General features: G+C 39.1%; 1 protein-coding gene across 3 annotated transcripts in view; it reads left to right on the top strand.

The window, feature by feature from the left end:
• LOC149225714 (uncharacterized) overlaps window positions 1-15,402 on the top strand; it is a 250,618-nt gene that overhangs the window by 98,745 nt on the left and 136,471 nt on the right. The window contains exon 3 of one of the 3 annotated variants that reach the window (XM_089377287.1): window positions 9,965-10,164. The exons of 1 other annotated variant lie outside the window; for it this stretch is intronic. In XM_089377287.1, coding sequence (XP_089233413.1) covers window positions 9,965-10,157 — 193 coding nt within the window. In that variant the 3' untranslated portion in view covers window positions 10,158-10,164. Of the gene's footprint in view, window positions 1-9,964; window positions 10,165-15,402 lie in introns of those variants that run through there. One more of the 3 variants, XM_089377288.1, reaches the window with a different exon arrangement.

Here is a 15,402-nt window from a genome sequence, read left to right as displayed (position 1 = left end):
GCCCCCAACTACTTGTCCAAAAACCCTAGAAGACTTCGCATGTGTGAGAGATAGATGCCCAAAACGTCGATTTTGTTTCTTCCTTCAATTAGGTCTTCTTCTTCTGCAATTCACTCATTTTCATCCTCTTTCTCTTGTAGATCGAACTTGTGAGTGTGTGCTTCCAAATGAGTCGAACTACCTCTATTTATACTGATTCTGTTGGGTCGAATAGCCCTAATCCAAGCCGACTTCATTAAAGCCGACTTCATTAGGACATGGCCGACTTGGTGAGGAGGTGACAAATGACACTTTTGACTCAAAAATGAATTTCTTTACATGATACAAATGCCCAAGAAGTGTATAATAAAAGTGACAAAGACTCTTTTGATTCATGAAAAAACCTAGAAGCCTCTAATGGAGGCTATGACCTAGAAATAAATAAAAGAGCATGAAACCCATGCTTCAAAAATATTTTTCTTTTACAACAAGTTTTTCTTTTGACAAATACAATTATGAAGACTGACACTAGTTACATTCTTCAAGACCCTCCCCCCCCCAAGGATCCAAGGTCGGAACATCGTCCATTACCGTTGCTTGGTCGATCCTCCGGTAGATCCGTGGATTTGAAAATCGGATCTGCAGTTCCCCCGATTTGGGTCGATTCTTGGAAATCCAGAACCACACAAGCTCGATTCATGATTTCGGAGTTTCGATTTGCGGATTCAGAAAAGGATCCGGCACGTATCCATGGAGGATCAGGCATGGATCTTGAGTGGATCTGGAGGGTAGCAGATGGTTTTGCAGGATGGCCCAATTTCTTTTTTATTTTTTCTATGTTTTCTTTGATTTAACTTGGGTTGGGGCTGGGTTTATGGTGAGTTATGGAAATGATAGATGGGGTTAAAAGCCATTTCCCCCTCTCTTTTACTCCTTGCATCTTTGGAGAGCTTGGAGAAGAGAGGAGAAGAGAGCTTGGAATAAGAGGCTTGAGGAGGGCTTAGAGGAGTGAAGGAGGCCTTGATGCTCTTTAGATGCTTCCTAGATGCTCCCTCATGGTAATGTTAAATTCTTAGAGTAAAAGTGACATTCTCCTTTATCTTTCATTTTCATCATCCTTTTACTTAAATTTTTAACATTACCATGAAATGACTCAGGATGTTTGAAAGTGCTTCCATCCTCATCGAACTTCATATAGAGAAAGCATAAGTTCATATGTTATTCAAAATTCAATAGACTTAATAGTTTTCAGGAATTCAAGATCAAAGGGATTGTGGGATTTCATTAGATTATATCATGTATGAGGGTATGTGATTGGCATTTAATCAAGAGCACCAAGCCCTATATGTACCCTGTTGTTGGTGGTGTTAATTGTTGAACGCCTTTGTCATGGCCTTAGCAAAAGATTGCCTTTCAATCAAGTCAAAATCATTGATTAAGCATGTTAAGCTTTTTCTACCATATTTAAAGACTTGGATTAGGTAGTTTGATAAAAAATGGGCAATGTTGATTAATATCCCTAGACAATCGAGGTAGATGCAAAAGCTAGACAGGAGGAGAAGATTCTAGATGGTTGATGGCCCAATAATTAATATTGATGTACAATGGATGCCATATCTATCTTGATTTATGTACAAATATGCATGTTTTCATATCTTTTACAACTAATTTGGTGTTTTGGATGTTTTTTTTGATATATATATATATATATATATATATATATGTATTGTTGATTTCTGTAGCATCAGATGTGCTCTTGCCTCGAGATTTTGTAGAGATGTTAAGATTCATGCATTCTCCAATACCTAGTAATGGTTTGGGAAAATTCCACCTAGAGATGGTTTAATTAAAATAATTAACTTTTTAAAATGGTTCCCTAAGTCTAAACTTAGGAAATCTGGTTAATTAAAGGGTATTAATTAAATCAGGTGTGATTCTTCTAGAAGAAGACGAGGATGAGATGCCTCCAAGGGTGATATGGGGTGATATGGAGTTGTAGCCCCAGAGAGCTTCAAGATGGGCATGATTCTTGAGGAGGTCCACCTCTTGAATCAATACCTTGCTACAGGAGCCCAAGATATGTAGTAGCAAGATGGACCAGTGGTAGTTGGTGCAGTCAGGTGCCAGAGTGACAGATGTAGTAGCTAGTAGCAAGTCAGAGACTGAACATCGCAGAGCAGAGTTGGCAACAGTGCAGTTGGCACAGTGCAGAGTCAACAGCAACATAGAGGCTTCAGTGACAACGCAGAGACTAGCAGCAGTAAGAACTTGGACGACGGATGCATCATATTGAACACAGTTGATTCAATATTTTGGACGCTTTTGTGTTGCAGATGTTGCAGTTTTAGCCGCAGTAGATGGGGAGAGGGTTGTAGTGCAGATGCATTGTTGGCAACGTTTCAGCAAGGCTAGCAACAACATGATTTAACAATCAGAGTTGCACAGTAGTTGGTGGGCAGTAGAGCCAGAGATCAACAACGCAACAGGAGATGGTGCAAAGACAGAGTGATGCTTCCGCAGATTGCAGCACTAGAGCACATTTCTCGCTAAGAGGGAGTGTTGATTTATGTAGCATCGGATGTGCTCTTGCCTTGAGATTTTGCAGGGAGGCTAAGATACATGCATTCTCCAATACCCAGAAATCGTTTGGGAAAATTCCACCTAGGGATGGTTTAATTAAAATAATTAAATTCTTAAAATGGTTTCCTAAGTCTAAATTTAGAAAATCTGGTTAATTAAAGGGTATTAATTAAATCAGGTGTGAATCTTCTAGAAGAAGACGAGGATCAACTCCCAGTTAATCTTAGCCCTTAATTATGTTTTAATATTGGCCGTTGGAGCTCCAATGAGAGATTATAAGGAGTTCGATGGGCACTTGGAGAACACGTAGAATGAGAGATTAGAGATTGAATTTATCAAGAGTAGCAGCGTTGAGTTGTCAGAGTGAGATCTAGTGATCCTCTTTTAGTGAGGGACAGGGATAGTAGTTTGAAGGAGATTTTTCTAGATTCGGTAGAGAACGCATAGAGCAGTTTAGTGAGGCAGCGCAGAGCTTCAGAGGGAGTTCGAAATTTAGTTGGGAGAGTCGAGATCTAGTGCCAGAAGTTGGGGGTGTAAGACCGGAGGGCCAGAGGGCCAGAGGGTCGAATTTCCAGACAACAGAAGATCAAAAGAGGAGGTGACACAAAGATTAGCAAGTGTGACGCAGAGCTGCGTAGGATTGACGTAGAAGCTACGCAGAGGCAGCGTGGGGCCATCCAACTTGTAACTGATCGGTGACGGATCTCTCGTCCAGAGTATCCTTGGCAGAGAAAAACCACCAGATTGGGAACATGTGTGGGCTGATCTGTAGCAAGAGGAAATTAGGCGTGATCTGGTAAAGGCCACCATAGTTGGCAGTAGCATCAGTGCGACGAAGCAGGTGAAGGAAGAGGAGGATGTGGCCCTTGCATCAAAGGTTTAATTAAAATAATTAAATTTTTAAAATGGTTCCCTAAGTTTAAACTTAGGAAATCTGGTTAATTAAAGGGTATTAATTAAATCAGGTGTGAATCTTCTAGAAGAAGACGAGGATCAACTCCTAGTTAATCTTAGCCCTTAATTATGTTTTAATCTTGGCCGTTGGAGTTCTAATGAGAGATTATAAGGAGTTCGATGGGCACTTGGAGAACACGTAGAATGAGAGATCAGAGATTGAATTTCTCAAGAGTAGCAACGTTGAGTTGTCTGAGTGAGATCTAGTTGTAACGACCTATCTATAAATATAGAGAACGCAAGAAAAATAGCAGGCATACGATGCATGCATATGATAGCTACATATGCATGTGTCACATACACTGCACTAGTATTTATATACTAAATTAACTATAAGTATTAAATATCATGACACTTCTTCAAATAGAAGTTCTATTCACCCATCAACACCCATATTTCTTAATGTATCATGATTAAGGGGTAGAGACGAAATTTAAAATGTATAATGTACATTGTAAACATAACAATAAAAGGATAGATGTTAAAGAATTAAGCTAAATCCTAAAGGGAGGGTTATATAATTATATATTTTAGATTATTAATAAATTATAATAATAATATAATAAATTAATTAAAAATAAGGTACTTAGCATAACCTTATGATATTTATATTCAAGGAAGTACTTTACTAAACCATAAAATAAGTATATTTTATTAAATCATAAAGAAATATATTATTAAATCATAAAGGATATATATATATATATATATATATATATTTACGTGACCATAATAGGAATAGAGATGATATGTGACATGGAAGGTGTCACCAGGAGGCTAAGTGGTGGGTTGCTGGTGGAAGAGCGGCCACCGCCAAGAAACCAGATAAAAACCACCGAACAGAAGTTTAGAGGGGAGCCGGGAGGAAGGAAAAGAACGGAGGAAAGGGAAACTGAAGGAGGAAGGACGACATAAACTGAAGTTACCAGCAGGAAGAGCGCGAGTTGTTCTGAGGTTTCTGGGCACGGGGGAAAGTCTGCTTCAACTAAGAAGCTTACTGGACTGAGTAGTCAGGTTCTGCTCAGTTTGGCTGGGTGGATTCGGTCTTTTGGTAACCGAAGCAGGAAGCTGGAGGCATCATCAACCGCAAGGGCACAGGGAGTGTCAGGCCAGGCAGTAACTCCAATAGGCAGTAAAACTGATTCATTATTTCATTAGGTATGCTATTGTTATATACAAAAGGGTGTGACTGCTCAGTTCATCTCCTGATGACTGTTCACATTCCTAATTTAACTATTTACATAAATTCACCCAATCGTGAGGATTAGGTGTCAACATTCCCCCCCTAATCTGAAGGGATGTTGGTGAGTCCAAGCATCATTCTGAATCTTTCAAGCTTTTCTCTTCCAAGCGCTTTGGTGAAGATGTCTGCAATTTGCTCATTTGTGGAACAATGACGGAGATTGATTGTTTTGGCCTCAACATGATGTCGGATCAGATGATATTTAGTATTGATGTGCTTTGTTCGATCATGGAACTTTGGGTTCTTGGCCAACTTTATTGCAGAGGTGTTGTCAATCATGAGTGGAGTTGATTGTACTTGTTTTACCTGCAAATCTTCAAGAATTTTTCGGAGCCACACAATTTCTTTTGTTGCTTCAGCTGCTGCCACGTATACTGCTTCTGTTGTGGAATCTGCTGGAACTGATTTTTTGCGTGATCTCCAGGAGACAGCTCCTGATCCAAGACTCATAGCATATCCTGAAGTAGATACCCCAGTTTCTTTGTCTCCATCGAAGTCTGAATTAGAGTATCTGATCAAACTGAAGTCATCCACCTGTGTGTACTTGATTCCAAAGTCTTGAGTTCCCTTCAAGTACTTTAGAACTCTTTTTGCAGCAGACCAATGTCCCTCACAAGGCTTTTGCATAAACCTGGAGAGGATTCCAACAGCAAATGAAATGTCTGGTCTGGTGGTAGTTAGGTAGTTGAGACTTCCTACAAGCTGTCTATACTTTGTTGCATCCTCAAATTCCTTTCCTTCAATAGATGTGAGCTTCAAGTTTTGTTCCATTGGAGTAGTAAGAGGATTGCATTCTGTCATGCCAAACCTGTTCAACAAATCTCCAATGTATTTCTTTTGAGAAAGAAATATGGACTTTGGATGTTGGGTTACTTCAATGCCAAGATAGTAATGAACATAGCCCAAATCAGTCATTTCAAAACTTTTTCCCAATTATTTCTTTATGAATGCAATGTAGCTTTCATTGTTCCCTGTCATTAAAAGATCATCTACATATACCACAAGATATACAACTGTTTTGCCAACTTTCTTGACAAATAAAGTTGCATCATCAAGATCAAAATGATTGAAATTGAGTTTCAGAAGATGCTCAGTTAGTTTTTCATACCAGGCTCGCGGTGCTTGTTTGAGGCCATACAAGGACTTCACAAGTTTGCATACTTTATGTTCATGTCCTTTCACAGCAAATCCTTCAGGCTGGGACATAAAAACATTCTCTTTTAGATCTCCATTCAAGAAGGCAGTTTTTACATCCATTTGATGGACTTTCCAACCGTTCTGAGCTGCTAGTGCAAAGAGTGTCCGGATGGTGGCCCATTTTGCTGTGGGGGCAAAAGTTTCCTCATAATCGACCCCTTCCTTCTGTGCAAAACCTTTTGCCACAAGCCTCGCTTTGTGCTTGTCAAGTGAGCCATCAGCGTTATACTTGTTCTTGTAGACCCACTTGCAGCCAATTGGTTTGGTTCCAAATGGAGGATCAACCAACTTCCAAGTGCTGTTCTTTATGAGGGCATCATACTCCTTTTGCATCGCTTCTTTCCATTCATCATGAGAAGCAGCTTCTTTGATGGAAGTTGGTTCAAAATCTGTAGACAAGTTCAATTCACAATCATAAGAAACATCCATATCAACAGGTGAATTAGAGTCATCTACATCACCTCCATTTTGTCGGTTTGAATTTCTGGTTCTTGTTTTTCCAATTTCATCAGGATGAACACTTTCAAGTGTCTTTGTCAGCCACTTTGGGGGACCTTTCTGAGATGGTCCAGGCTGCTATGTTGATTGAGTTGGGATTGAATCAAGATTGAGTCTCCCAATTCTATCAATTACATCACTTAAAGCATCATCCGTTGTTGGAGTTTCATTCGGGGGAGAGTGTTCTTCAGAAGAAGATTCCACATGTTGATCTAGAATAGGAATCCCCCCTTTAAGATGTGGAATCTGATTATCAAATTCTTGAAATGATTTTGTTTTTGCGAATCGATCCAAGCGATCAAGTTGTCTCTCAACAACATTGTCAGATTTGGATGGTTTTGAAAGTGTATTCAAAACCATCCAAAATCTGAGCAGGGATAGAATTCTGCTACGCCATTTATATATCATTGACCATTGAAAGGAATGCTGATAACCATGCTATCACTATCATAAAAATCTTCACCGCATATAACTTTTTTTAGTCCATTATATGCCATGTCCATCATATAAAGGCAATATGGAAAAAAAATAATACGCATTTGAAGTGATATACGGTCATAGTTTAAAATTTTAACACCAAAAAAGGAACGCCCAACGAATATCCACAGGAAAAATACCGCAGCCAAACACTAACCATCAGCTCAAAATCTATTGAAATCACCAGGCAAATTTTATGCAGGTGTGGCAGCGGCCCTAGGATTTCATTTTATGCTCGGCCCTTTCTCTCAGAAGCAACGTACAGTTCAATCAACTCGTCAGATGACGGTTTTAATACCTGCGATTAAAACTGTTACATCGTTGACTGAAGAAAAAAATAACACCGCGCCACTTTGCAGTGCACCCAGATTCACACAATTTTGTGGGCAGAAAAGTTTTGACAACCCAATTGTTTTTCTCTACATCAACAAACCAACAAAAACATGTGGCATTTAAAAAAACTTCAATGTACAGTTCAACGTTATATGTCATCCAGCGAATACAATGCCAAAACAATCTTCAGAAATCGTTGAAACCAACGTTATATGCCAAAACAACATTATATACAATGCCAAACAGTGTTATAATACCGGCGTTAAGAGCAGCAGCGTTAAGTCCAGCAGTGTTATAATACCGGTGTTATACCTCAGCGTTATTCCCGTCCAAGTTGCATTACATCCACTGATTGCTCAAGGCTGGCTGCTTGCTCATGCAGTAACACTTACATCAAAACCGAAAAGCTGCCCCTACATTCCAAAAGAACTAGCTCGGAAATGTACAAAAAAGGAGAACCCGTCCAAGGATTCGAACCGCAGGCAGACTACACCAAAACCCGCAGGTAGACGCTTTGGAACACCACACAGTAACTCAACGCATTCAAACGGATGGTCAGTGGTCAGAGAATATGAAACGTTTATGGAGTCTGAGCATATTCAAATGAACATGGCGCAGAAATCATAAATAGAATATGTCAGGGTAGCGCAGGTGTGGCAGACAGAACGCAGGTATGGCAGACAGAATTATAGAGAGAGCAATGGAGCAGATCAGGAGTTACAAAGACATAAAGGCTAAACAGGGAGCTGGCTCTGGTACCATGTCAGACCAGGCAGTAACTCCAATAGGCGGTGAAAATGATTCATTATTTCATTAGGTATGCTATTGTTATATACAAAAGGGTGTGACTGCTCAGTTCATCTCCTGATGACTGTTCACATTCCTAATTTAACTATTTACCTAAATTCACCCAATCGTGAGGATTCGCTGTCAACAGGTAGGTACCCTCAGCAGCTCTGTTAGTTAATTCTGTAAAATTCTAGGAAATTAATTACAGGCCCGTGATTAAAAACCCCTTTACTGTATTTACATTTGCTTTACGGTCCTGTCACTAGTGATCTTCTTGTAGTGAGGGACATGGATAGTAGTTCGGAGGAGATTTTTCTAGATCCGGTAGAGAAGGCATAGAGCAGTTTAGTGAGGCAACGCAGAGCTTCAGAGGGAGTTCGAAATTTAGCTGGGAGAGTCGAGATCTAGTGCCAGAAGCCGGGGGTGTAAGACCAGAGGGCCATAGGGTCGAATTTCCAGACAACAGAAGATTAGAAGAGGAGGTGACACAAAGATTAGCAAGTGGCACACAGAGCTGCATAGGATTAACGTAGAAGCTGTGCAGAGGCAGCATGGGGCCAACCAACCTGTCCCTGATCGGTGATGGATCTCTCGAATTAATGTGAGATTTTTATCACTAACTCTTCGCCAGTTTTTCTCTGTATTAGATTGCCAGTTTGGGAATCTAACGATTTGTACTCAGATTACTACCGTATAATAAATAAAACTCTCAGTTGCTCCACCGGTTTTTCCACATTGGGTTTTTCCTGGGACATTTGTCCAAAAACAACAGTGTATATGTGTGTGTTTGTTTCTCTCCAGTGCAGTATTTAGTTTCCATAGTATTTTATTTGTGTAGGCTACAATGTATGTATTTCAATATTTGCCTTAGTAAACTGCATGTAACTTGTTCAAGTAATTTAACAAGTAGGAGAAATATTATCAATTTGCTGCAATAGGAATCGGGTCACCGATTTTTCACACACACACACACACAGAAGATATATATATATATATATATATATAGAGAGAGAGAGAGAGAGAGAGAGAGAGTGATGCTTCCAAGACGGTTCACTTCCTAGATTTTTGGAAAATGACACTTCCAACACTTCGCTACCAAAAAACGTCCCCGCTTCGTGCAACAATGCAACCGTCTTAAGTGCCTCTATTTCTCAGCCCAATGGATGTCAATAAAGTCTTTTCTACAAAGGCCCGAGTTCTAGATTTATCTATGCAAACTATGGTAGAACAGAAAGTCCCCAATCCTTTTATTGCTTAGAGTATATCAACCAGATCAAAATTGTCACAGTGCTGCAGCAGGGGAGTGTTTTTCCTCGATATTACGGAAAGACCTTACAAAACAGTAATGTTTAGAACACCGAAATAGGGAGAGAGCTCCCCAATTACTGGTTGAATCTGTAAGTCCTCAACTATACATGTCTCGTGGATATCAAATAACGTATCTAAAAGGTAATATTGCTGTATAACTTCACATGCATTCTGGAATCAGATTTATCTTTTCTGTTTTGTCCTCATACTGTCCTGTGAGAGAATTATCTTTTTTTAAACTAACGAGGCCAACAAACAAATAGTTTCCGTCTTCTGGACTATACCCCTTCCCCCTAAAAAACTTTGTATGATATATAAAGGTTTTAAGTTATCCACCTTAACAACTAAAGTTTTGTAAGTTTCCTTGTGATTTGCTTTTCATGAAAGAGGAACCTGAGAATTCATTAAAAGGGTGTTGTGCTTTTTTGTATAGAAATGATTGCCACCATCTCTTAGATATAGTCCTTTGAAGTGAGTGAAATCATTGCTACTTTCATGCTGCGTGTTTGCAAAAAACCTGTCTTTTGTGCTATAGAATTTTTTTGTTTAAATGGTGAGTGAACCAAGAGTGCTTGTTTTACTTTTGAATGATATTGACTTGATCAGGTATTTGAAATATTCCACAATTTTGAAGGATACAAGCTATGAAGATGGCAATGATAAAATAACAGAACATGGAAAAGATCCTGTTGTTTATATAGAAGATGAAGATTATTTGGGAGAAGAAAGAAAGCAGAAGGTAACCAGGAGTGTTGAGAGCCTGTACACCTGCCCCATTGCCACTGGGATTTTTGCATGAAGCTATGGTAATATTTGTGACTTTGACCATATTTGCCATTCTAAGATCAGAAACGGTGAATCTGTTTTCTATATAGAAAGCTCAAATGATTTTGGTTGATTTATTTATTCAAACGAAGGATTTGTGAATTGGATACTTCATTATTTCTAGGGTAATAAACCACACATGTAACAGGCATTTGAGACGTGCAGTTGACATGCTATTTGGTACCAGCTTTCTTAATCAGGTTTTGAACTCATACTGTACAGTGATAGACATGGTTTTACAAACATCTTACAGCAGGTAAAACACTAGTGTGTGTCTGTGTGTGTGTATATGTATATATATGTATTATATACATATATATGTTTGTACATGCACACCCCAACTTTTATATATAGGTCAGCTTGATTGCAAGAGAGGAATATATTACAGGCAAAGGTTTTGAATCTTGATTTATTGGCATTGAAAATTTTGTTTCAACAAGTAGATAGCAGTGCATAGCTTTCACAGATTTTTTCCTAGGAAAGAAGATCCTGTTAAAACATAATGGTTATGTAAAATCTTACAGTATCCACTTCAATGGGATTACAAATTAGGATGGTCCAGAAATGAGTCCTGTTACCCATCAAAATACATGGGTAACCCTAGGAGAAAATTTTTCTGCTGCATTTGCAGCTTGTCAGCCAGCAGCCCTACTGTGATCCACAGATAGCCAGCCTCAGATTTCTCTCATCCATGATGCAATCAATATTCATTGATCTGGCCTACTCATCCGATGAAGGTGGGTCATCTATCACGAGGTACTTTAACCAATTTTGCATTCAAGTGATTTCATTCAATGTTTAAGGCATTTTAGTATGGATCACTGGTTGAAATTCGATTATAGACCACTATAGGTTGTGTACTTGTTCCCATACTTTACCTTGGTGGTTATCATGTATCCCTAGGAATGTTATGAGAAATGTTGACACCTAATCATAGGGATTGGGTGAACAATTGTAAATAGTGTAAATAAATAATAAGAGAAAATGGAGAGTCATTGGGAGATGAAACTCAACAGTCACTCCCTCATGTATATAACTATGATAAGCCAAAATGAATAAACATAATCTTATTTGAGGAGTTACCTCTTGGCCTGACATGGTATCAAAGCCAACTTCATTTTTGGCATTTCAGTCTGCCATTGTAACTCCCTTCTGCCATTCTTCAGAAATTTGTCCTGCATTTCCTACAGTCTGTCATATTCTTCAGTTCTCTACCCTTTGCATGATAACTGGTGTAACACTTGGTGTACCTCCCCTTGCAGCTCCCAACCAATGTCTCCATACCTGATTTCTTCACTGTATATCTCACACGATAGAAGTCTTGCCATAGTTGCGATAGAAGTTAACGTGGACCATGGTTGCAATGCTGCTCGGCTCGGCCTCTGCACATATATCCGACCCATAAACGCTGCCCATACCTATTCATCTGACGCAACACGGCCTCACCCTCAAAATCCTTCGTGGATTCTTCTCATCAAGAGTAAGAAGCATTCTTGTAGCAGTTCCATACCTCCCATCCTGCGTTGCTCCTCCCACGCTACCGCTGCTCCCATACCTCTCCACGCTGCCTGTAAACGTTGGCAGCTCCAATACACTGGCACGCCCGATTACTAGCTGCTCCCTCTTGATTTGAGGTTTGCTTTGTTTTAAAGCAGCGGCTGAACTTCTGCATTTAAATTGCTAATGAATAGCGTGGCCAACAATCTTGTTGTTAAGCCTTGAATAAAATGTGAGTATCATCACTCCATTTGAATTTTGCTTTTCTTTCTAAAGAAGCCGTCTTAGCTCCTGCATTTAAATTGTTAATGAATTTAACGTGATAGCATTGGAGTCGTAAAATTGTGAAGACATATCAATAGCGTTATGTTAAGTTTGATATTGCTGCCATAGCCTCAGAGCGCTTTGCCTTCAACTGCGCACTATTTTGTGAGCACTGCCTTGAGTTTCCATTTAACTCCCTCCCTTATATAAAACCTCTGATACATATTTATATCAGAATGGTATTTTTTTTTTTGCAAAACTACCATTGGAAGTGCTATTTCTTGGCAGCAGAAGTACATTTTTTAAAATGCATTCATTGATATCTATTGTGGGAGTGGTTCTCACCAGCTAGGAGAACTATTCATAATGGTCATGGAAAATCAAGCACACTCTTATTTTTAATGAGCTGTGGAAAGGTGTGTGTGTTGGAGACGAAGACAAAGAACCAGAACAACCTACCTCAGACAAGGAATTCGCCATTTGGGAAAATAAGAACAACAAGGCTTATGCCTTGATTGCAGTATCAGTAAATGAAGAGGTGAGTCGCCATATTTCGCCATTTTCAAATGCTTTCGAAGCCTTACAAAAACTAAAGGAACTCTATGACTCACACTCTGCACTTGAAGTTGTTCAACTCATGATTAAATTGTTCAGCCTTGAATTACAAAATGATGATCCTCTTGCTCTTACGTCAGAAGTAAAATCTATTATACATGATATCAAAGTCACTAATGTTGAACTCGACATTCCTCTGATAGCTTTTGTCAAGGCACTTTATCCCACTTACTCAAATTATCTTGAGTCATTGCAAGCAAATGGAAACCTCAAAGAAATTACCTTTGACTCCCTTGTGAAAAAATTTGTTGAAAGAGAGAAAGCTTTTGGAAAGAAGACAACTCCTTAGTCTTCTGAAGAAGCTGTTTGTCTTGCACATAGAGAGAAGAATCTTGCTCAAGATTCTTCCAGAGGAAGAGGTGGTCGAAGAGGAAGAGGAAGAAGAAATTTCAGAGGCAGGGGGGCAGACACTCTCAAGGAGAAAAGTCAGATTTGCATTGCATACGTTGCAATAGAGATGGATCACATGATGCATATACAAGTTGCCTTGGGACAGAATTGAGCAGGAAAGAAACCAACTCAAAGGTAAAACTAATGACAAAGAGAAAGGTAAAGCACTTGAATCTGCTCACTATGTTGTGGCACACTGTAATATTGGAGTAAATGAAGACTTATTTAATGCTTCACTTGCTTCTTGGAAAAATGATTGGTTGCTTGATTCAGAAGCAAGTTGCCACATGACTTTTAGAAAAGATTTTTTTGAAGAATTTGCTGACAATGTTGATGGGGCAGTATACTTTGTAGACAAATCAAAACTCAAGCCATCAAGGCTTGGCACAATCAGGCCTAAATTGCTTGGTCTTCCAGACTTTCTTCTGCATCATGTTTTATGTCTCCCACAACTGAGGAGAAACTTGTTGTCCGTTGTCCACATCTGTCGGCAAGGATACTCCATTCATATGTTTGATGGCAAGGTTGAGGTGAGCAAAGCATCAGATCACTCACTTGTCATGACGGGGATAGAAGAAGAAAGGCTTCTCAAGCTGCAAGGTACCTCTTCTCGTGCACACAATTTCTCATACAATTCTCATTATGAAGAAGGTACATTTCCATCAAGTTTATTATGGCATGCTAGATTTGGACACTTGAACTATGACAACCTCCGCTTGTTGAAAAAAAATGGTGTTATTGGTTTGCCTACAATTCCTAGCAAACTTAAGCAATGTGATGCTTGCATTCTAGGAAAGCATAGCAAACAATTTTTTCATGATTCACATTCCAGAGCACATAGAAAACTTGAACTCATTCATTCAGATTTATGTGGTCCAATTCCTGTTCCTTCTGCAAATGGAAATAAATATATGATGGCATTTATTGATGACTACACCAGAATGTGTTGGGTTTATTTATTGAAGAACAAATCCGATGCTTTTCAAACATTCAAGAACTTTCATACATGCATTGAAAATGATGCACACTCTCATATTGGCTCTATTCGCAATGATAATGGAAAAGAATACTTCAAATGAATTTGAAAACCATCTTCGCCAACATGGGATCAAACATCAAACAACTGTGCCTTATAATCCCCAATAGAACGGATTAGCTGAAAGAATGAATATGACAATCTTAAATATGGTGCGCTCCATGATGTTTTTCAAGAATGTTAAATTGATGTTTTGGGCAGAAGCAGTTCTATGTGCTATATATGTAAAGAATAGATGTCCATCTAATGCTATTAGGAACAAGTCTCCTTATGAAATGTGGTATGGGCACATTCCTTCGGTAAAGCATCTCATGGTCTTTGGTTCCATATGTTATGCCTTGATACCAAAGGTACATAGAAACAAACTTGGTGCAAGAAGTTGTATGTGTATCTTCTTGGGGTATTCAAACACCTCCAAAGCATATCGTCTCTATGATGAAGTCAATAAAAAGTTTGTTGTATATAGAGATGTAATCTTTCTTGAATCATCCAAAGCTGACAATATTGTTGAGCGACAACTTGATCGCTTGGATAGATTCACAAATTCAAAATCATTTCAAGAATTTGATGATCAGATTCCACATTTTGAAGGGGGGGTTCCTATACTCGATCAACTTGTGGAATCTTCTTCTAAAGCACTCTCTCCCCCGCATGAAACTCCAACCACTGATGATACTTTGAGTGATGTGATTGACAGAATTGGGAGACTCAATCTTGATTTAGTCTCAACTCAATCAACTGAGCAGCCTGGACCATCTCAGAAAGGTCCCCCAAAGTGGCTGACAAAGACATTTGAAAGTGTTCATCCTGATGAGGTTGGAAAGACAGGAACTAGAAATTCAACTCGACAAAATGGAGGTGATGTAGATGACTCTGATTCACCTGTTGATATGGATGTTTCTTATGATTGTGAATTGAATTTGTCTACAGATTTTGAACCAACTTCCTTCAAAGAAGCTGCTTTTCATGATGAATGGAAAGAAGCGATGCAAAAGGAGTATGATGCCTTGATAAAGAATGGCACTTGGAAGTTGGTCGATTCTCCATTAGGAACCAAACCAATTGGCTGCAAGTGGGTCTACAAGAACAAGTATAAAGTTGATGGCTCACTTGACAAGCACAAAGCTAGGCTTGTGGCAAAAGGTTTTGCACAGAAGGAAGGGGTCGATTATGAGGATCCTTTTGCCCCAGAAGGGGTCGATTATGAGGATACTTTTGCCCCCACAGCAAAATGGGTTACCATCCAAACACTCTTTGCCCTAGCAACTCAGAACGGTTGGAAAGTCCATCAAATGGATGTAAAAACTGTTTTCTTGAATGGAGATCTAAAAGAGAATGTTTTTGTGTTCTAGCCTGAAGGATTTGCTATGAAAGGACATGAACATAAAGTATGCAAACTTGTGAAATCCTTGTATGG

This window comes from Pinus tabuliformis, chromosome J (genome assembly GCF_031772625.1).
Source record: "Pinus tabuliformis cultivar Carrire ecotype Pingquan chromosome J, CPIR1, whole genome shotgun sequence".
Taxonomy (NCBI): domain Eukaryota; kingdom Viridiplantae; phylum Streptophyta; class Pinopsida; order Pinales; family Pinaceae; genus Pinus; species Pinus tabuliformis.
This window is presented reverse-complemented; position numbering and strand designations above follow the sequence as displayed.